The sequence below is a fragment of the Heptranchias perlo genome, chromosome 20 (assembly GCF_035084215.1).
Source record: "Heptranchias perlo isolate sHepPer1 chromosome 20, sHepPer1.hap1, whole genome shotgun sequence".
Classification (NCBI taxonomy): domain Eukaryota; kingdom Metazoa; phylum Chordata; class Chondrichthyes; order Hexanchiformes; family Hexanchidae; genus Heptranchias; species Heptranchias perlo.
In genome coordinates, this window is record NC_090344.1 from 42857877 (window position 1) to 42881943 (window position 24067).

The window sequence follows — 24067 nt, forward strand, 5'->3', positions numbered from 1 at the left end:
GGCACTGTTCTTGGAAGTGATCTTTGTGGTTTGTCAGATTCCTCAAGCGGTGGAATTAACCCAGGACAGATTACTCTGTTGGATGGAGTAGGCTTGACAGGCCAAGTGGACTTTTATCATTAGTAGGGGCTCGAATTTTTTTGTTGACAATTTTCGGTACTTATTTCAGCCATTTTTCAGCTGCGCTATCTTCTTTTTGTTTTCCTGGGCTTTCCATTTCCCTTTCCATAAAAAAAAGTAGAGATCAGTTGTGAGCTAGAAACCCTCAGTAATATAGCCTGGGAGAGCAGGCGTTAAACCAAAGGACCGCTGCAAAGCAGAGGGCGAAGGAGGGATGGTAAAAGGGATTACTTGCATTTTACTGCTTTTTGTTAAGGAATAAACCACCGATTTGAAAATGTTCTGTTGTGGAGAGGGGCCCTGTTTAAATCATAAAGCCTAATTAGGAGGCCTTGACTACCAACACCTGTCTGTTTCAGCACTATGGACAGTTCTGAGTCAACATATCTCAAGAATCATTGCCAGACAATCAGAAATGTTTGTTGAATGATTAGAGTCTGTTCACATTGCAATGTTACCAAATGTTCTACATTTCTTTTCCCTGAAAAGAACATTTGAATTCCTTCATGCTGTCATCATTTATTACAATGTCGTGCAAAATCTGTCACATGGCCTGGGGCAAGATCTGACATAGTTAGCTGGTTATATCACTGCAAACCTGGGTGTGTGCATTGTGACTTTTAACTTTAACACATGTGCAGTTAAACTATGGTGAATCATTGCTTCCATTCAGCAATGTCTGTTCATAAAGTTGGCTTGTAACCTTTGCAAGAACATCTAATACCAATTCACACACGCCATGCTGTATAGGATTTATTACTCAGTGTCTGACAGTTGACTGATAAAGCAACAGCTGGGTGGAATGAACTCATCTTTCCTCTCAATTGTTTAGTTAAAAAATAATTTTCTTTTCTCAAATTGTATGAAGGATATTGGAACAATGAAAAAAGTACAGCACAGATACCAGTAATGAGAGAATACAGGGGCCGATAATTTGGGGCTTGGCGCCCACCATGTATTCCCCGTAATGCAGCAACATTCCAGACACATTTTGATTGGTCACTTCAGGGGAGGCCTACTACATAAAATTACTTTTTTGCCTTCAGGGTGGCCCTCTCCGCCTAATAAGGCCCCCTATCCTCCTTCATCGTCGTTTCTTGGACCTCGAATGGTCAATGAATGAAAGTGAGCACTGAGCTGTAAGCCAGTTCTCTTGGTCAACAAAATGAGAGCACGATAAGAGCAGTCAGCAGCCTTTCCATCGCTCCTAACACTCAACATTCTGTCCCCAGCACCCCGTGGAGCTCCAGGCATGCCGTGCACTAAGCACAGGAGCACAACTAGAATATGTAAATGAGCTGAACTCACATTATTGTTTAAGATTAGCTCATTTGGGTGCAGGCACTTGCAGCGTCTCAGGAGCAGTGGTCCCCACGGAACTGCATCAGGGCCGCGCTACCTGTCCCATAGTTATAATGAGAGACTTGAAAAATTAGGGCTGTATTCACTAGGAAGTTTATGGGGTGATCTAATAACACTGCTCAAAGATACGGAAGAGTTTGAGAAGGTAAATAGTGAGAAGTTATTTCCACTGGTTGGTGAATTGGTAACCAAGGGATATAAGCTTTGTGTCAGTTCTGAAGTCATAAAAGGGGAAATTAGAGGGAACTTTTTCACAAAAGAATTATTAGAAAAAGGAATGTACCACCACAAATGACTACTGAAGCCAAGTCAATCACAACATTAAAGAGAGAAATGAAATAAACACTTGAAGAAGTTACATGATGAAGGGAAAGAGCAGGCAAATGGGATTGGAGTAAAAGGCTTTAGCACCACGACAGGTATGATGGGCTGACTGGCCTCCTGTCTGAAATGTTTATGATTCTGTGACATAAAGCCTTTTTGGTCAGGCGTGTTCAATTGGCAACCATGTTTGGTGTGTCCCATGTGACCTCAATTCACCAGCTACCATTCTTTGGCCTCCTGGGCCTGTCTTTCAAAGCTGAAATGGTTGAACAAGCAATAGTTTGTGTCAGTGTTGCCCTGCAACCTGAATTTTATGTGGATCAGGAGAAGTCCTGCCATAGGCAACCTATCTTCTCTCCCGTAACATTCATTAAGATGGAAAACCATCCTCTCTTCCTGCACTGAATACAAGCCAGGTTCAACAGGGAGAAGCAATGGAAGCCAGTGTGAAGGCCAAATGCTCTATCTAATAACTCAGAGAAATAATGGCACAGTTTAACAGTCGTCAAGTTATCACTATTATTAACATGCTCGGTACTTCTGAGACACTTTGTGGCTTAAGTTAAGTTCTGTGATTCTTTCACAGGTTTGCATTAGAGATTAATTGATTGTTTTGTCCCACAGGAGATGTTATTGAAAAGAGCAGCAGATCTGGTTGAGGCCTTGTATGGAGGACCACCAAATAACCAGGTGCAGCAGAATGTTTGTTACCACTGTTAAGAAAGTACCTGCCTTCAGATGCAGTCAATCAAATAGAGTCAGGACCAGGCCAAAGCCTTCACAGGAACTTATCTGGGAATATTATAATATAATATATTATATCATAAATCATATCATATAATACAATATCATATATAATAGGATATATGGGAATCAACTCTTGGGTCAGGAAGTGGTGCAAAATGAAAATTTGTTGACAAGCCACTTGCTTTTCAAGGATCTGTACACCCCAATTAAAATCCCCCAAAAATCATGTCAAGATTGTGTCTGAATAATCTGTTTTTTTTGTGAAATCATTTTCATTGATCTGTTCTCCGTAACAGTGTCACAGCAGCCATTTTGAAATCAGGACTCTTGAGTGGCATCTGGTAACGCATTTGCTAAAGCACTACAGCAACAAATTGGTCTGCCTGTTTTTTAAAACTGCAATTCATAAAGTTTATTTTTTCAAAACTGCATTATGCTGCTGGAAAGTGCTACGAGTAAACATTAAGATGATAACTTCGAGTAAAAATGCCGCAGTCAGTTCACATTGTAGCACATAGCTCCTGTAAAAGACTATACTCATTTGCCAATGAAGCTTCATTGTGAAGTTAACCATCTGATACCTTGCTTATCTGGGGGGAGAAATGGAAATGAAAGGTGACCTCTCCTATACTTCTTGACAGCACCTTTCAAGCTCTTGGATTGTAACACTTTAATAGCTGCAAGGTGGAGAAATACAAAGGGTCATTTCACAGCAGTGAGTCACACTGCAGTCAAAATTCAGAAAGTGCCCTTTCCCAATTTTTCTCCCCTCCTGACACTTTCTGGGGTACATTCCACAAGTGCCTGCAGCCCTGTAGTGCCTCACTTCCAAGCAGTGAATGCCAGGGGGCCAGTTGACCAACTGAGCTGTCATGTCTCCACCCAATGTTGACACACACTCGCCAGCAGGAGTTACTGGATAATGAGCAGGAGCAGGGAAAGCGTGGCTGCTTTGTCCCTCTCTATCCCACTGAAACCAATTGTGGAGCCCGAATTCTGGGCCCAGCTGAAAGCAACTAACTCAGCACAAACTGAGAATCAGACCTGAGATCTTCCTGGTCTGAATGGTTCTGAACCACATTCAGTTTGGCATTAACAACAAAGCCACTAGGGCGTGCCGTACATATTCAGCACTGACTATGAAAATCCTTACTTAACATTCTACAATTTGGTGTAAACCAAATGTGTGATTAATGAACAGGTTGTAGCTGCCTCTGTTCACTTGAGCTCAGCTGAGTGGCCTGGCATTGTACCAGTGTGGTCTTAGGCTTCAATCCAGATGGTTTTAGGCCTGTGGTTTTAGGCTTGAATCCAAAATGGTACATCTTGTACTGAGTAGTGTACTGGAGTACCAGCTCATTCATACTGTCAGAAGCAACAATTCTTGGCATATTACAGTGACAGGGTGGGGTTTTTTTTTGTCTTCATCTGTGCCGATTTTGTGAGTGTTGACTACCCTTTCCTTCACTGACAAATGGTGTGCAGAAAATATACCAGGGGGAGCTCTGAGGAAACATGACAGGCCTTGGTGTTGGATACTTGTTTGAGGATGCTGAATAATGGATGCTTTTCTTTGAATTTTCTTTCCCTCGCCTCCTCTATATTCCTAAAGGTGCTGACTCTTGCTAGGGTATAGTTCTATGGGCAATGATCAGGAGAGGGAATAGTGGTTGATTTTTCTCTTCTCCCTATCCCAGGAATGCTGAGACCAGTCATAGCGTCCTTGGGATTAACTGACTCAGCATACACTGGCGATTAAACCTGGGTTCTTTCTGGTCCATATGGCTCAGTACCACTCAAGCTATGCACCTACATCAATGATCCATCAGGAATGCTATACAGAGACTTGAAAATAACAAAAGGATTTTCACTGAGAACTGCAAAGAGCCCCAACATATTTGAAAATGGGTTGCTGATTCACTGCCAAACTGTTTCCATTGGAGGGTTGAAGCAACAGTCCAGAAACAATTAAACCTATTGAGCTAAAGTTCAGTTGAGGACTGTGTGAAGTGGAAGGCAGATTTGTTAATGATATATATATTCTGGATGCGCTTTGCTTCTGTGTGCCAGTGATGAGTTTACTTGTCTCTCACCAGCTTTTCCTTCATGCTTGTTACAGTAAAAAGTGACAAAGATTGACACAGGCATGGCTTCAATGCGACACCCGGCCAAAAATTTAGTCCTTGGAGCTGCTTTTCAACTAATCGAATGGCAATTTTCCAAAGTTCTTTTTTGGACAGTTGGAGCAATGAAGCCGATAAAAATGTTGAAGATTTTAAAGTTACTGGAAAAAAAGTTTTGAATAGATCAAATAGAGTAAAAAAGAGAGAAAATATAGGGAATTAAGGGACTAGGGGTCAAGAGGCAAAGTCTTTGAACTTATTAAATTTAAGTGTCTTAGTTGTTTATTTTAGTCATTTGTGGTCTATATTCCAGTAATAAAGCCATTCCTAATTTTGGAATAGATTTAGTACTGTAATATTAGTGTTCATTGCAATGAAACAGTGCGTGAGCTGAAAATGTACAAAATTGGTCGGTCCAGGAAGTCTGGAGTTTACCTGGCTTGACAGCAGTATAAATGTTCTCAGTTTCCATTTAAAATTGCCACATCATTCTTCAGATTCAAAGAGGTGGTAAAGAAACACTGTTGTCATGAAAAGGCGTTTGGCAAACCTTTTCTCACGGTAGGATCTAGATGGGGCTGTGGCCTCTTAAAGGGGAGTCATTTTGGGGGAAATAAAGAGTTTAGAAGAGCACACTATCATTATGATAACATCGTATAACAGTTTTGTGAGTGATGCCTTCATAATGTGAGTTACATTACATATTCGCAAACCGATTGGATAGATTTACTAACAACTTTCAACCTGTGGCACTCACTTAGCAACAACAAAAAAACTATAAGTAAAAAATAATCATAATGTCTCCAAAGTGACTAACTGAAACCTGAATGGCTTGGTTGGCAACTGCGTTGCCTGATGTGGTACTGAGCCATACCGACCAGGAAGGTCCCAGGTTCAATCCCCAGTATGTTTTGAATTAGTTGATCTCAGCCACTTGGTACTGGAGGTGCTACAATCGGTCTAAGTGCCTCTGGATTACAGAAGAAAAAATCAGCCGGGGTTCGCCAGGGATCAATATTCTGCAGGAAAGTGCACTTGTATCATCACAGATGAGGACAAAATCGTGCTTGCTTGTCAATGGTACTCTCTACAGTTGAAAAGCCTGACAACACTCATTGTTGGTGATTACACGTGAAAAATGGACCCTGGGTGAGGTAATGGAGGATGCGCAAAGTCAGTGGAACTGTACTCCCACACAAATCAGCACCTTTGGGAGAGTTATGCCGGAAAATCAGAGGAGGGAAATAACCTGACATTTCCTACAAGGGAAGATTATTGAAGTGGAAGTATAAGTGGATTCAAAAGGCAATTAAATGTATTTTTGGAGAGGGAAGGCATTGAGGGATATGGTCAAAAGGTCAGTAGGTGAGGTTCAGACCTGTCATGAAGTGACAGTATTTGTATCGAGCAATCTAGTTGAGGGGCCAAGGCCCATAAACATAGACACAATGGCAGGAGATCAGGTTGGGATTTAAAACCCTTATGATTGTAGGAGGAAGGGAAGACTGAGGGAGGTAAGAAATTCCAGAGTTGTCGTGTCCAGGAAAGAAAGAATGAAAGTAGGATACGGTGTCATGATTTAGGCTTAATGGCCTTTTCCATTTCTTAAGATTTCTTATTTTCTACAGGAACTCATCCTGAAACGAGCAGCTGACATTGCAGAAGCGCTGTACAGTGTACCTCGGACCCCCAGCCAGCTTCCTGCACTCTCCAACACTCCCAGCCACAGCAGCATGATGAGGATGAACTCCTACAGCAGTCAACTGGGGGTCAGCATTTCAGAGTCTGCACAGGGCAACAGCCAAGGTAAGCTGCAAGCGAACAAGTACAGCTCAGGTACTCAGGCTGTCACAACTATTCTTACCTGCTCTGCTGCAGGAATGAGGATATTTCCTACAAGGGAAGGTTATTGAAGTGGAAGTATAAGTGGATTCAAGGGTGCTTAATGCTAATGATCTTCAATGGAGTGGTCCTCAAGAGGTTTCACTATAACCCTCTGGAGTATTTGAATAATTGCTTCTCGAAGAAGGTGGATCCTTTGTTCCTTTTGTTGGGTAGAGTCCCTGATGGAGTGGATCACACAGGGTCTGTGGAGAGAAGGGCATGCTGAATGCCATTTTCTTGCTCCATGTCTCTTAAGATCTCACTCCAAGAATCCCAGAGAATTATAGCGCCACAGGAATTCTTTGGCTGAATCCATTCTTCACCTGGACAATTCCTCACGCAAGAGAACGGGAACACTGCATTTATCTCCCCAAAAACTCTAAAGCACAGGTGTGCAAGCTTTTAGTCCTCATGGACTGTTTAGGTGCAGATCATGAAGCGTCACGAGCCACTTAGAAAGCTTAAATCTGGCCTCCCAGTAATTTGCATATACAGTATCTCAAGTTGCTGATATTAACACATCTTGGTTTTCTGATTTAGGATTTATCCACTAATGAGGTAACAGGGCTGAGAACAGCCCTTTCTGAAATGCTGGCTCATGAAATGCAAACAGAACAAACCAGCGCGTATGCAATATAACTGCAAATAGAACTGACTTGCTTGGATTCCAAGGTTGGAAGCACTGTAATATTTTGGGCAGGATATGGTATGTTAGCCTTTATTGCAAGGGGGTGGGAGTACAAGAGCTCTTGCTGCAATTATATAGGGCTCTGGTGAGACCACACCTGGAGTACTGTGTATAGTTTTAGTCTCCTTACCGAAGGATATACTTGCCTTCGAGGGGGTGCAAAGAAGGTTCACTAGATTGATTCCTGGGTTGAGAGGGTTGTCCTATGAGGAGAAATTGAGTAGAATGGGTCTATATTCTCTGGAGTTTAGAAGAATGAGAGGGGATGTCGTTGAAACGTACAAAATTCTTAAGAGGGCTTGACAGGGTAGATGCTGAGAGGCTGTTTCCCCTGGCTGGAGAGTCCCGAGTTTAGAATGAGGGATCAGTCTCAAGATAACGGGTCAGCCATTTAGGACCGAGATGAGGAAAAATTTCTTCACACAAAGGGTATGGAATCTTTGGAATTCTCTACCCCAGAGGGCTGTGGATGCTCAGTTGTTGAGTATATTCAAGACTGAGATCGTTAGATTTTTGGACACTAAGGAAATCAAGGGATATGGGGATAGGGCGGGAAAGTGGAGTTGAGGTAGAAGATTAGCCATGATCTTATTGAATGGCAGAGCAGGCTCAAGGGGCTGTATAGTCTATTCCTGTTCCTATTTCTTATGTTCTTATAAACACACACAAAAAATCTTTTGCTAATGTTTTAGACCAGCAGCCTTTGGATGACTTTGTCTGCATTTAACTTTCATTCTTTGCTCAGAATCAGTTTAAAGGTCATAAAAGAAACTGTAAAAGCTATCAACACAGTCATAGCTGAAGACTTTATTTGGCAAAGTTCCCCTCCCACGATTCTGTGGTCCCAGGAAATCATCATGTGACATCATTACATTGCAGATGTGTAGAGTGGGCGCATGGTGTAGTAAAGTCATTTGACAATGGCAGTGTTGTGTAGGGAATGAGTTTAACATACACACCCGCTAATAGACTCTTTTCTAGAAGCTTGTTAACTGTGCAAACACTTATGAAAAAATGTTGGCCCTCACTGGCTCCTTTGTAACCTAGCCTTTGTTATTATTACCCCCACAGACATGCTGTATAAGACTCTGCAGACCTGTCACTCGATCTATTTGTTTACTCAAAGAGGGATGCAGTGCAGTTTGTTGGTACCAAGCATGGTAGATCATATAGAGACAAAGAGAGAGAGTTACTGTTGGTGCTGATGGCTTCACATCTGTTTTGTCTTGTTATTTGGCCGAATCCCTGTGGTTAAACACGTGCTGTTGCATTCCAGATTTGACAGGCTTTTCAGGCAGCTGTAAATGGAAAACCTCTGGCTATTTCTGAACATCCTAACCTGGAGTGACTGGAATCGACATAAACAGTTCCCATCAAATTTTTCTCTTTCCTACGCTCCTCAATCTATTTCACAAATCATTCAGTATTACTTCAGCCTTCTGCCAATTAAACAAGCTTTATTTTAGAATTAAAATCTCACGGATTTGATATCCATGTTTGTGTTCAAATTGTCTTACTTGCCGTTGCTTGCTTTCATTGACCTGCTCACTCCCTTACATTACCAAGAACACTATTTTAGAATTAGGACTCCAAAGTAACCTGGTGATGAAGCATTTGCTATCATTGGTATTTTTATAGGGAAGGAAGTGAACTCTGTGCCGTATTGCCAAGTTAATGTCGGACAGCAGGCATGTATGATATTGATCTCAAATTCCAAAAAGTTATTCCAATTAGGATTGGGGGATGGTACTACTTTTACAGATCAGCATCAAGGGTTGGCGCGTCACACTGAGCTGAGGCTGGTGAATCGGACGCTCTTGGTGTTCCAGAGCAATTGTGGTTTCCATTAACCCGAGGGTTCATATGTAGGCCAAAAGCTACCAAGGAATCCTGTTGATATCAGTGGCTCTGAAGACGGTTCTTTGGGTTGTCATGGCACATATATCAGATGTGTTAGAGGCTCATAGGATCATAGAATGATATAGCACAGAAGGAGGCCATTCGGCCCATCATGCCTTCTCTTTAAAAGAGCTATCCAATTAGTCCCACCCCCTTCCCTTTCCCCATAGCCCTGCAAATTTTTCTCCTTCAAGTATTTATCCAATTCCCTTTTGAAAGTTATTATTGAATCTGCTTCCACCATCCTTCCTGTAAAAAGGAACAGGCTGGATATTGTTCTTCTGAGGAATGCATGGAGCAGATCGTGGTTTATGCAACATTGTTGAATGTTGTAAGGCTCAGAGGAGACCCAGTTACATTGTTTTCATTGATTTTCATTAGACTTTTGAACTAGTGCCACATGCAGCTCTCATGATGAAACTGGAAGAGGTGGGAGGCCCTAGCCAAATATGGGATGTGTACTTCAGCTCTAAGATCTGTGTAAAGGAGGGAGGCTGACCGAGGATATCATGGTCGTACACTGTCACTCACCCTATCTGATGTCTTCAATGATTTGCTAGGTGACATCCGAAGGGATGGTCTCAGAACATCTGTCCCAGACATTTCAGATAGAGCTGCCGCACTTCTTTTCACAGATGATGTGTTGTTGGCAGACTTGCCAGGGCATTTAGTGTGCTGCACTTTGAAAAATAGGCAAACCAGTGGGATATGGTGGAGGGTGGCCCTAAGTATGATATTAGGCTTTGCACTGTTCAAAATATGGACCTCAACGGTATTGATTGGACGATACAAGGGACAACTGTCCCATTTGTTGACTTATATCGGTATTTGGGAGTTCTGGTGGATTTCAAGTTTAGCACAGACAGAGTTCTTAATATCTCAATGAAAAGTTTTGACGGAAATCGCCTGTGGCTCCAGTGAGTAGCTGAGCCATAGAGGGAAGCTCAATCACTGGTTTGTATCCAGGGGACATGGGGATGCTACAGTGGGGCTCAGCATTTCTAGAATAAGCAGGCGAAAATCAATCAAGATTCGCCCATTGATGCCTGCTGGAAAATATATGTTTGGACGTTGGGCGAGGACAGAACCACACTTGGCTGTGATGCCTTCTATGTTAAAAATAGATTCGAAAAAGCTTTGATAGGACCGAGCTTGACAGCAGTTGAAGCAAAGCTTTCCACTGTAGACAACAGACTAGGGGCTGGGGAAAGAGCAGAGGAACAGGAGGTCTCAGACTATGCTCATCTTGTCACTGTCAATCTGTGACCTTTCGTGACATATGTATGGTGCGAGAGGGAGTCCGGGTCAGGCACCAAGAGTTGCAAGCAGGATGGAGGCTCCATTCATTCAGAATAAAAGGATTTTCTTTTCTTCAGTGATTCTTATTTTCAGAAGTGGTCAGGTCCCCTTCAGTCTTAGTATCATTCACTTAGCATTTAGTGACTGCATTCCTGAATTCAGTCATTATTGTTTCAACTTTCCTGAGTTTGCTTCAACACAACATGAATTCTATAATCGGATTGTCAAATGATTTAATTCCTCCTGTTTTCTCCCCTCCTACCCTTATGACACTGACTCATATTAAGATCCTTGCAACAAACACTGGCCATCCTCCCATAGCCAATCCCGATTGTGTTCTCCCTGACTTCCACCCACACCCTTTCCACAAGGTTCACAGAGCAGTGATCAAGAGCCACATCCCTGCATGCAAGACCCCCTCCCTAGCCCAGAGGAATACAGAAGCCAATTGTAGTATCTCTGTATTCTCAAATTCAGCACAGACAATTTGGGACTTTCTTTGGGGTTTACTTATACTCGGTGAAGTGCGTTAACCAATTGAGTTATTAAGGGAGTGACAGCCCTCAAAACCACAATCCATCATTTGGCAAGCAGACAGTTGAAAAACTGACCAATGTGACAGCTGAAATGCTCCAGTGCATGGGGAAGTTGCACAGTCATGGAGCCGGTAACAGATATTTGTTTGCAAGCCAAAAAACTGAATTTTGGTATTGACGAAATGCTACTTTCGATATCTTAGTATTGGTACACTAACTTCACTTTTCTTCTGTTTATGTGGGCAGGTTATATCCACAACAGCAGCAGCATCTCTCCACGTGGGTACGCTCCCACCCACTCGCCACAACAGTCAAACTACAGCACAGTCGGTGGTAACATCAATGGCTATAGCAACGTGCCAATGTCGAACCTCGGGGTGCCCAGTTCCCCTGGATTTCTAAACAGCTCTCCTGCCAGCTCACCCTATGGCAGTAAGTGTCATTTTTGCTCAATGTAACCATAGTGATGGACTGGATCTGGAGACCGTGAACGCCTGCGCTCTCATTAGCTTATCTTCCAACTGGTTCTCTTGTTTGTCAGACCCCAGCGTGATGGGTTGGAGAAGGCTTTCTGAAGCTGGAGTCAACCATTTTGTTATTACATGTGTGATATATTGGGCCTTCAGTATCTTGCATTGTCAATAGGGTTGCTATCTGTCCAGTTTTTGGAGTGTACAGTCCAGTTTCTGAATGGCTTGAGTTAGGTTTGAAAGCTGGGCGAGTGGTGGGGATGCTACAGTTGGGTTCAGTGACCCTAAGCTAGGGAGTGGAAAAAACTCACATTATTCCTGATCCTAATCATTGTCTGGTGCTGGGGTAATGTCAGAGAAGGCCAAGATGAGTTACGATGATTCTAAAAAGCCTGTTAGACATTCACTGTTGTGAAGACACATGAAGAACATCCAATTGGGCACAGTATCGGAGGGCTTCTGGCTTTCACCCCAGCATGAACCAGTGCCTTCAGGAGAGGAGGGAACAAAATTGCTCCCCAAATCAGATGGCTCGGAGCATAACTACGGAGAGGATTCTAAAATGTTCTTCCCAATTTTTAGGAGTCCAATATTAGATTCAAGGGGGTAGATCTTGACTATGTGCGACAGTGTAAAACGGGTGATAGCGAGTCGGCAGCCTGTTTTACACCTCTTCCAAGTTTTATTTCTATTGGCTTCAATGTAAAACAGGCTGCGGATTCGCTATCACCCATTTTACACTATCACACAAAGTCAAGATCCACCCCAAGGAGATAAGTGGAGGAATTGATCATCTATTCCATGAAAGCCTTGGCATGATTTTAAAATGTGACATATGCTTGTATTTACATGTGACACCTCTTGGCAGAACTTCAGTACTATTTTTATTGCTAAACTTAGATGAAGGGCCACGCTCCATTGCAGGACACCACCAGGGTTGGGAAAATAGAAGAGAAGATGAGATAAGTCAAGAAATAGTGACATCAAGCTTGGGTTTTAAAAATCTGCAGATTAAAGGAGGAAGAAAAAACTGAGGGAGGTAAGGTGTTCCACAGTTTTCTGGTCCTGGGAAAGAGTGAGTTATAGGAGACAATGTGATGAATCTTTATTTCAAAGGAGGAAGAATGCACAGGATGGCACCAGTCTTTGTTTTTATTGTGCTGACACGATGTCAGATTTGGACACTGTTGGTTCATTCTGTCATGGCTGTTTGGACTATCAACTCTTCATCAGATATTTAGTCACATGGCTCCCTCGAATATTGGTCGAGGGTATCATACTATTGCACACTCTTAGATGATGTAATGTTCAGGGAATTCCCCCTTCCTCAATTTTCTTCCCTTCTTTCCTGAAGACCCAATACAAGCTGGGATACAGTTACACAAGAACAAGCTGCCCTCTGGTGCCATCAACCAGGTGGCCATTCTTCATGTGTAAGCCTAGACAGTGAGCATTGGCAGAGTATTCAACATGGGAGGCATCACAGCCAGCTCAAACCTGTCCTCATTAGCTCTCTAAAATTAGATTAAGATGTTTAAGAAATTTCTAAAGACCCTCTTTCTACTTCTTCACAATATAAAATTGTCTTCCAATTTTAATTATAGTTTAGTCCACTTCCATAGTTCTCCAAATGTGTTTCTGATGACAGTTTCATGCATTCAGATTTGTAGCAGATGGCAGTGCAATCTGGTGCTCCATGTTCCATGGGGTTGTGGTGCTTCCAAAATTTTCTGGTCTGACACTCTTTGTTTAATTACACAATAATGTAATATAATGTAGCTGTATATATGTATATTACATAGTAACACACTGTATGTTTCTGAAGTATAACACATCTGTACGTATTATATAAAACTGTGTGTTACTGGGTGTAATGTTCCTGCCTATATTATATAACACACTGTGTGTTATTGGGTATAGCTCTCCTGTATATATATTGCAGAACACACTGTGTGTTACTGGGGTATAACACACCTGTACGTATTATATAACGACACACTGTGTGTTACTACGTATAATGCTCCTGTACATGTATAACATATTAAAAATCCTACATTTGCATGAACTTCCTGTCTACAAAACTTTACTCCTGTTGTCATGCTTTTGTATGAATTTTTCCATTATAAATTCCTATGACCACATTTATAATGGAAGTTGCCCATGTAAACATTTAAATTACACTGTTCTGCCAGTGGTGGCACTGCAGCTCCTCAGCCTGCAAAGTAACTCTGATGTTATAACCAACTCTACTTCTGTTGCCATGTAGCTTTTTAACGCTATATAATTAGATGATATCAAAATATTATATAAGAACAAGGGTAGACCGTATGACATTAAAATGTGAACTGAATACGTTTGCATACCCAATTATTTAATTATTCTCCCACGCTCTAATCCTGGTTCACTTGGTCCTGTAAGCAATGCCATAGGAGATCTGCTAGTAGATTATATTTCTGCCTCTGCGATTGGTGTAGTGTCTGATATCTTCAAGCTCTGAGGAAGTGAGATACATTTAAAGAAATAGCAGTGTGATTTTGTTAATAATTTAGAACTCTTCATACTTTAAGTTAAAATATTAAAAATGGAGATAGATAAAAGGGGAGAAGGGAGAATAGATGGAAAAAAGTGGTGAGCACAGGTAAAGTGTTCACGTTATTTTAATTTGATGTAAAATTGAGCTTTTTGGCATCTATTTTAGTATTATTCCAGAAATAGGACTTTTCCTGATGCTTGAGTATGTTTATTACTGTAGCATTAGTGTTTTGTATCAATGTCACAGAGTGTGAGCAAGAAACCAACCAAACTGTTCAGCACAGGGAGACTGAAATTTTCCTCAGCCTGCCAGCAGTCTAAGACACAAGTTGTTCTCTGTTGTTCCCATTTACTTCCTGGACTGCAAGGCTGAGTTTTACACTGAGCAGTGCATTTATCAACTGCATCATTGGGGAACACTATCGAGAATTTAAAATAGAAATGTTGATTGAATTTCAAAAATTGACTAAGGATCAAAATCAATATTGCAGAGTTGTGACTTCATGACTCCTTGAAAGTGACATTCTCATGGAGTTTATAAAGGGTCAGGTGTTTTTGAAAACATCGCTGCACATCACAGATCAATGAACGAGTCTGCTTCTTAAACTTAAATTTCAGGTGTGAGATTTTCAGTCGTGGTCAATGCATCTGAGGTGTTGCCTCCTGCCAAAAACGTTAACATGGTTGAAAGTAGCAAGCTGCATCCATCACACGAGCCACAGGAGATGCTCAAGTAGCATTAATGTATTCTTTTATCTTCCTTCTTATCCATCTTCCCTGCATTTCTCTTTCTGTCTTGTTCTGTATTCCTCTTACTCTCTTCATAGCCTACCTTGGCTGTAAGATTTGCAAGTATTGGATAGTCAGAAAACAAAAGGAATGCTATGCAACCAGGGCTGACCCAGCATGCATAGTGGTTGTGAAAGCCCCAAAGCTTCATAGAAAGCTTTCATTACTGCAGTGAATGGTGGGATAGCACCACCTCCATAGTGTTTCCTCTTGGACTCCAGAAAGAGAATGGAAGAGAAATACCAGGGATTTCAACAACAACTTGCATTTATATAGCGCCTTTAATGCAGTAAAACAAACCAAAGTGCTTCACTAATCAGACAAAAAAAATTGACACTGAGCCCAAGAAGGAGATACAGGTGACCAAAAGCTTGGTAAAAGAGGTAGGTTTTAAGGAGCATCTTAAAGGATGAGAGAGAGGTAGAGAGGCGGAGAGGTTTAGGAGGGAATTCCAGAGCTTAGGGCCCAGGCAGCTGGAGGCACGGCCACCAATGGTGGGGTGAAGGAAGACGGGGATGTTGCAGACTGGAGGAACGCAGAGTTCTCGGAGGGTTGTAGGGCTGGAGGAGATTACAGAGAAAGGGAAGGGTGAGGCCATGGAGGGACGAGAACACTAGGATGAGAATTTTACATTTGAGACATTACTGGACCGGGAGCCAATGTAGATCAGTGAACACATGGGTGATGGGTAAACGGGACTTGGTGCGAGTTAGAATATGGGGAGCAGAGTTTTGGATGAGTTCAAGTTTATGGAGGGTGGAAGATGGGAGGCCGACCAGGAGAGCATTGGATTAGTGGAGTCTGGAGGTAGCAAAAGCATGGATGAGCGTTTCAGCAGCAGGTGGGCTGAGGCAGGAGTGGAGACGGACGATGTTGCGGAGGTGAAAGTAGGCAGTCTTAGTCATGCAATGGATATGGGGATCAGTAGATGCAGGGACAAGGTCATGATCCTGAGGCAGGGAAGGAGGAGTATGGGATGTTTCTAGGCTTTGAACTGTTGAATAATTTGAGGCACTGTTTTCAACAGTTAGCTATATCCCTTTCCTTTGTGATTTAAGAGTCAGTGATACATGAGTGGTTGCTTCGTTCCTTGTGATCTGCATAAGCTACCTCAACGGGTAAATGGACTATCCAGCATGGTAATGAGCTACACAGACCAAGAGGGCCCTAGGTTCCATCCCTGGTCTGTGTTGGGTTCGCTGGTTTGAATCTGACCTGTAGTTATGGCGCTACAAATAACCTTGGCAGCTCTGAGTTAAAAAAATGGAAAATCACCTCAATTATTATCCAGTGCCTCCTGCTGGGCAGTGCATGCGTGGCCATCAAGTGAGGACAGGTTTGGGATCAATTGTGATGCCCTTTATAGTAGAATAGTTTGACAACACTCACCATCTAGGCTCACACATAAAGAATATCCACTTGTCTGAGGTACAGGAGAGCTGCTGACACCCCGGCAACTCAACCCAGCAAGAGTCAGCGTCTTCAGGAAAGGAGGGGAGAAAAGGGAAGAAATGGTTTTAAAATGTCAACAAAGTGGTCACGGGGTGTATTTTCAAAATGGGTAAAGTGTTTGCCAAATACTGTCTTGCAGAGATGGTGCTCCTTGAAATGATAAACTCACCTCACTTCACACATCTGATGCTCCGCTTCCACTGGAGATGGGTCCTTCATGTCTAAGACATAGCTGTTCTTTTTTTCCCCCTTTTTTATTTCTTGCAGTTATGCCTTCCAGTCCGACTGTGGCCTCTGCAGTCCCTCTGTCCTCCAGCACATCTGCCATTCTTCCCTTCTCATCTTCTGTCTTCCCCGCAGTGAAACAGAAGAGCGCCTTTGCACCGGTGATCCGACCCCAAGGTTCCCCCTCCCCGGCCTGCTCCAATGGCAATGGAAATGGATTCCGAGGTGAGGAGACGGCTTTTGCCTGAATTGAATTTGTACATTAAGAAGTGCACAACACTGTGTGTACCGTGTGGCGATCAGGGGGCGGGTCAAATTGGTCTTCGGCGACAGCGCAAATCAGGTGGTAGCAAATCAGCAGCCCGTTTTACACACCATCCCATTTCTGGAAAAGAAAATCAGACGGGGTGTAAAACGGGCTGCAGATTCACTACCGCCCGTTTTGCGCTGTCGCCAAAGACCAATTTAACCATCCCCCTCCCCCGGTCGCCCAATCATAAGAAGGGTAATATTGCCTTTGAGAGGGTAGAAAGCTAAGTAACCGAGATGATTCTAGGTATCAGGATGTTCGGAGGAAAGGTTAAAGGAGAAGGAATACTTTCAATTTAAACGGCTCTCCCTTTTATATTGCAAAAATATATGTTCAGAACGTGGTCTTTTAATGGAGGCCCACCAGGCTTCTCAGCTGTTCGATGATGTCACTGAAGGTGAAACATCCAGTACTGTCTCATTGAAAGTAATGGGTGGGGGGGCTGGTGGGGGGGTGAGAATAGTCACAATTTCAACTGACTTGAGAGCTGATTTGGAGCTACCCAAACTCAGAAAATCTCTCTGCTGGCTGAGGATGCAGAGCACAGTCGGACGACAACATTGGTCAGTTAAGGTTGTGTCTCAATTTGTTCACATAGTCAGACTCCCAGCAGAACAACACATGGTGGCATTGACCATCCCCTCCCAACACACACTGCCTTTTGTCTTTTGTTAAATCTTTGCTTTTTATTATTGAGAATCCTAGGTGGAGGGCCAAACCCCATAGTTCAGGACACCACCAAGGTTGAAAAGTGTAGGGGAGAAGATGAGGTAAATCAAGAAAATTTATAAAACACTGGTTTGGCCACAACTGGAGTATTGTGTCCAATTCTGGGCACCGCACTTTAGGAAAAATGTTAAGGCCTTAGAGAGGGTGCACAAGAGATTTACTAGAATGATTCCAGGGATGAGGGACCTTAGTTATGTGGACAGACTGGAGAAGCTGGGGTTGTTCTCCTTGGAACAGAGACAGTTGCGAGGAGATTTGATAGAGGTATTCAAAATCATGAAGGGTCTAGACAGAGTAGATGGAGAGAAACTGTTCCCATTAGCAGAAGGATCAAGAACCAGAGGATATAGATTAAAGGTGATTGGCAAAAGAATCAAAGGTGACATGAGGAAATACTTTTTTACACAGAAAATGGTTAGGATCTGGAATGCACTGCCCGAGGGGGTGGTGGAGGCAGATTCAATCATGGCCTTAAAAAGGGAACTGGATAAGTACTTGAAAGGAAAAAATTTGCTACGGGGATAGGGCGGGGGAGTGGGACTAGCTGGATTGCTCTTGCATAGAGCTGGTGCGGACTCGATGGGCCGAATGGCCTCCTTCCATGCTGTAACCTTTTTATGATTCTATGATTCTAAGAAGCAGTGATAGTTGACAAGAAGTTTAAGTTTTAAGTGCCTGAAGATGACAGAAGGATGGGAAGACTGAGGGAGATGAGGAGTTGCACAGTTTTGATATCCTGGGAAAGAATGAGTTAGAGTAGGAGACAGTGCGATAAGTCTTGCTTTCAGCATAGTGAGGATGCAGGAAGAGTATGAGAGTACGAGCAGCAATGGAGAGGAAAGTGCAGACCACCTTAGAATCAATAAAATAGAGAGACAAGAAAAACTGCGACTGAGAGGTTGGAGGCCGAAGGGGAGCGAGGAATTATCAATGAGACAATAAGCTTTTTCTTCTTTCCTGTTCAGCAGTCAGAGGAAGGGACCAGAAGGGCCTTGCCATTTCAGGGCGGAGTATTCAAGTCTTGCACAGACTTGGGCTTCATAGAGGGTTAAGAATTGTTGAGGGAAAAGAATTGTTTGGCACAAAAGAGGAAACCAAGTGGATGAATTACCATGTGTTAATGGTTCCAGGAAACTCAGTAACTGTTGTCAGTCACACTCGTGTTTTGTAGTAATGCACTAAAAAGCACAATTGGAATTCATGACATAATTTAAAGGACAGTATCCCTTTCTCAATAGTTAATGTTTAGGTATTTCTCTGACTTCAGCTGATTTAGAGACAGAATTGTGAAGCAGTGTGTTACTTCCTTGAACTAACTTTATCCTGTGTGGATGGCAGCCCCCTGTTGGAATGTCAGGTTCTGGTAAGCCCTTTGATTTTTTTTCCCCATAAAAGGGGAGTTCTAACTTCCCAGCTGCCTCACCTGGGAAAGGCAGTGTGTGGCTGAGCCCAGATTGCATCCCAAGTCCTTGCTGTTAGTTGGTCTCAGCTGGAGTGGTAGTGTGGGGTGCTACAATTGGCATAGAGAATGGGAAAGAAAGAAATATCAACCAAGTTTCCTGCCGCTGATCTCTATTCAGTGACTTCAGCTGGAAAGTGCATATTTTTAAGGAAGGTGGGGACAGGATTGGGCTCAGTTCTGATGCCATCTCCCACGGTCAAATAAACTGTCAAAACTCAGTGCTTGGGTTTACACATGAAGAATGGCCATTTGGGCAAAGTACCAGGGGATGTCTGGCCCAGTGGAACTGTCAGTCCCCCTCACCTTCAGGCAAGGAGAAAATTAGAATGGAAAAAAAAGTAGAGAAAAAAAGTAAAAACAAGAAGAAACTCTGCTCAGTTTTCAACAAGATAAATCATCTGCTCAAGCTGAGGTGTACAGGCAAGGCCATAGGCTCACTCTAATGGTTTTCTGCACTCTTGCTATTGGGAATAACCTGCCCATCACAGGAAATGAGTTGAGCTTGGTAGCACTGTTGTTTCTGAGTTAGAAGGTTGTGGGTTCAAACCCCACTCTGAGACTTGACATTCCAACATAGGACTGAAGAAGTGCTGCACTCTCAGTACAAGAGCAAAGAGGTAATGACAAATTTGTACTAGGCGATGGTTAGAGCTCAGTTAGAGTGCAGTTTGGGCACCCCACTGTAGAAAAGACATTAAAGCCATAATGAGCGTGCAGCACAGATTCTCCAGGATAATATCAGGGATGAGAAACTATCATTATGAGGAGGTACTTGAGATACTGGGACTATTTCCACTGGAGCAAAGAAAGTTAGGGGGAGATTTAATAGAGGTTTTCTAAAATTATGAAGGCTCTTAATAGGGCTCATAGGGGAGACTATTTCCTTTCGTTAGGGAGTCAGTGATGAAGGTTATCAATTTAAAATTGTCTCAGAGTGAGGAGAGGTTAGGAGGAATTTCTTTGCACAGCAAGTTGTTGGAACGTGAAAAGCTTTACCACAGGGAGTGGTTGAGGCAAAGACCGTTGCATATTTTAAGGGAAAAGTCCATAAATATTTGAAGCAGAGGAAGATATAGAGCGATGGGAGAGAGCAGGGCAGTGAGATTAGTTTTGGATTGCTCGAGAAAAGAGCTGGCATAGACACTATAGGTCAAATGGCTTTCTTCTGTCCTGTGAACTTCTATGGTTCTAAATTAGGTGCCGTCCTTCAAATGAGATGTCACACTATCTGCCTGCTTCAGTGGTTTGGATGGATATAAAAGATCCCATTAAACTATTCAAAGAAAAGCAAAGGAATTCTTTTGGTATCCTGGCTACCATTTATCCTTCAACCAACACCACTGGAACAGATTATCTGGTCATTTATCTCATTGCTGTTTGTGGGATCTTGTTGTGTGCAAATGTGTTTGCCTGCATAACAACAGTCATTGCACTTCAAAGTAATTCAGTGCACATGCTTTGAGATGGCATAATAACATGCTTTATAAATGTAAGTCTTTCTTTGTTAATTACTTTCCAGGGTCACAGTTTATAATCCCATATCCCAATCCCACAATCCTTGTGGCGGACCCTTTCTTCCCTCCATTGGTGGGAAATTGGGCTTGTAACCTCATCCCTCTCCATTATGTGGTGTTAGTCAGGGTCTTAACCAATAATATCTTTTATCTTTTATCATACAAAGTTCTGCAAGTACATTTGCTGTCCATTGTGCTACTGAGGCATTGGGAGCAGGAAGAATCTGGGTTCTATCTTTGGTCCTGATTGTTATTGTTCTTGCTTTGTGTCATTGTGTCGCTTACGCACAATGGCAACATGGCACTGAATGACAACTGTCCAGAATTAACAACGCCAATGATCCCCTTTCAGTTTACTTACATTCCATTAAAAAAATCTTTTTTCCACTAATGCCTCAGACCTTTCTGCCTCATAAAGCAAACACTTTTAGAATTCTCGGTGGGAATTAATTCTATGGTGACCTCCTTTTAACGGAAAATGACCTCAATGAAACAGTTGCAGAAATTTAAGTAGGGCAACATGCTTGGAATTGGCCATTCGGTCCATTGTGCCAGTGCCGACTCTCTGAAAGAGCTTTCCACTTTTCACACCCTGCCCTTTCCCCGTACCCTTTTAAATTTTATTTTTCAAAATATTTACCTTTTAAAAGCTGTTATGGTGCTCCCCTACTGTTTCTAGTCCGGCATTCTGTGTAAAAAAAAAACAATTATCCTAATCTCTCCCTTGTTCTTTTGGTGATGATCTTAAATTTACGCCCTCTAGTTATCGACTCACGGATCAGAAGAAATAGGTTTTCCAAATTTATTAAAACCTTTCAGAATTTTGAACGCCTCCACCAGATCTCCTCTTGAACTTCTTTGTTCAAATGAAAAGAGCCCCAGTTTCTCTAACCTCTGCTCATAACTAAAGCCTCTCATCTCTCGTATCACCTTAGTGAATTTTGACCTTGACATCCTTCCTGTAATAAGGTGCCTAAAACTGGGCACGAGCACTCTCGCCACTACATCAGAAGATCGTGGGTTTGATCCCCACTCTGGGACTTGAGCACATAATCCAGGTTGGCACTTCAGTGCAGGACTGATGGAGTCCTGCACCGTTGGAATTGCTATCTAATGAATGAGATGTAACATCAAGGCCCTATCTGCTTGTTGAGGTAGATGTAAAAGATCCCATGGCACAATTCAAAGAAGAGCAGAGAGTCCTCCCTGTGTCCTGATTATAGTTTATCCCTCAACTAACACCACCAAAAACAGATCACCTGGTCGTTTATCTTATTGCAGTTTGTGGGACCTTGCTCTGCACAAATTGGTTGCTGTATTTATCTACAAAACAACAGAAACTACACTTCAAAAGTAAATTGCTGGCTGTAAAGTGTTTTGAGATGTCCTGAGGATACAGAAGGCTGTATATAATTGCAAGATCTTCCTTTAATATTCCACCAAACTAATGATCTGCATAGCATTAGCTCTTTGCTCTTATGACTTTTACAGCGAAACACAGCAGTTCTCAAAATTAATAATACAGCTAACTAAACAACAACAGTTAAAAAAGATAAATTGATAAAAGAAGTCATAATGGGAGAATATTAATTTTTTTTTAATTTCCAAGGCCTTGCCCCCTCTCATGATCTGCCAGGAGTCAGGCTGCTATTTGTCCAGATTTTGGTGTCATAATACACATGAAGAAAAATAAATAAATAATGTTTTCTGTTGCTGGTGCTGTAATTTGAAGTGTGGCTAAGAGATTTCCTGCCCAGACTACAGTCATGAGGGAATGCCAAGTGGAAGAGGAGAATAGATGGTGTGAGGAAAGGAGGAATGCAGAATTTGTACTCAACTCACCTGAGAAATTAGAAATCATTTGGTTTGAAACACTTTTTTTTAAAAAGTAAAAACGTGAAAGGTCAAAGTCAGGAAAAATGCAGCTGAAAAGGGCACCACCATTTCTGTACAATTACTTTGTTTTAATGTATACGACCTCTGATCCCTTCTCCCCTGACAGACTGCTACAGTTTTCTGACAAGGTCTCACAATTTCTGTCTATAATCGGTGTAACAAAGAGAAAAAGAGGGCAATTTTCATCTGTCGACCGCACTGTACGGAACTGAAAAACGGGGCAGAAGGCAAATGAAAATTGTACAAAAAAACCATCTCCTGCCCATTGGCTGCCTGAGGCCCAGCTGAGTTGATTTTCGAGAGGGCCTGGAAAAGGGCGGACGGCACTTCTCCTCCTCCCCCTCCCCCCACCCCTCCTCACCTCCCCCCAAAAACTGCCAGGGGCTTTATTTTAATATTTAAATCGAGGTCCTACACTGGTTGTAGGACCCTGACATAATTTTCAGGGCCCAATGGGTGTGGAGCGGCCTCACCAGCAGTCCTTAAAGGCCAATGCAAAAACAGTCTTCTAAATTATATTTATGGAGCCAGGAGGAGCAGGAATGCTTGGGACTGTGGAAGAGTCGCCAAATTCCCCAATCGGCATAGGGCTAGCTCGCCAATATTATGCGGACAAGCCCCCACCCAAATCCCTACAGCTAGCATCTGTGTAGCAGTGATGTGTCACCAGGAGAACTAGAATTAGGAAGTCGCAATTAAGTGATATTAAGCTTGAATTTTAAAAGACTGTAGATTGCAGAAGGATGGGAAGACTGAAGTCCTGGAACAGAATGAGTTAGAGTTGGAGATATGATTAATCTTGTGGGAGGAGGAAGGTCATGTGGGATATTTTATTTGAAATTTAAGACGAACAAGAAAATAACCATAGTGCTTGAAAGAATTCCCCTCCAAGTCACACACCATCCTAACTTGGAAATATATCGCCGTTCCTTCATCGTCGCTGGGTCAAAATCCTGGAACTCCCTACCTAACAGCACTGTGGGAGAACCTTCACCACACGGACTGCAGCGGTTCAAGAAGGCGGCTCACCACCACCTTCTCATGGGCAATTAGGGATGGGCAATAAATGCTGGCCTTGCCAGCGATGCCCACATCCCATGAATGAATTAAAAAAAAGTTAGGAAAAACTGTGTTGGAGACAGAGAAAGTGTTTGGAGGCTACAAGGCTATCAGACAACAAGCTTTCTCTTGTATTCGATCTAAGACTTTGGGAGAGATGTTACAAGAGCTTCCCAGATATGGGAGCGATATCAAGCTGTTGAGTTCCGGATGGCTATGAGTGCGTAATAAGGTTGTGAGTTTCTCCAGGCCACTGGGGCTCATAATACCCCCTGCCCTAGGGGCCATTTGCGGACTGGCTCCCCTTCACCCCAGCAGACCTACAGCTTTACATATCTCTGGCCCTCGATTCACAGCTCACCACCTCTGCATTGTTGCTGGAGCTGGGGTGCAGGGGAGGGGGGGAAAGAAAGAGAGAACTCATGAAATTGCTTCACGTCGATCTGTGAGAGTTGTCCTCAAGCAAGTCCCAAAAAAAGTAGTGAGCAACACTTCTCTCAAGGTTCAGGATGACATCACAGGCTGAGAGGGAGACTTTAACTTGTTCATGACAACATCTGACCCCAAGACTGTATTACAGCCGGACACTAACTACACGCAACCTGTAAGAAAATTGCAAAGAGATAACTGAAAGGACAGTGATTGGA

At 42.7% G+C, this 24067-nt stretch overlaps 1 protein-coding gene across 4 annotated transcripts in view; it reads left to right on the plus strand.

Annotated features, from left to right (window-relative positions):
• LOC137335746 (transcription factor COE2) overlaps positions 1–24067 on the plus strand; it is a 208694-nt gene that overhangs the window by 179748 nt on the left and 4879 nt on the right. For 2 of the 4 annotated variants that reach the window (XM_068001077.1, XM_068001076.1), the window contains 4 exons: positions 2431–2496; positions 6305–6482; positions 11229–11414; positions 16493–16675. In XM_068001077.1, the coding sequence (XP_067857178.1) occupies positions 2431–2496; positions 6305–6482; positions 11229–11414; positions 16493–16675 (613 nt within the window). The remainder of the gene's footprint in view (positions 1–2430; positions 2497–6304; positions 6483–11228; positions 11415–16492; positions 16676–24067) is intronic. The other 2 variants (XM_068001078.1, XM_068001079.1) reach the window with 2 other exon arrangements.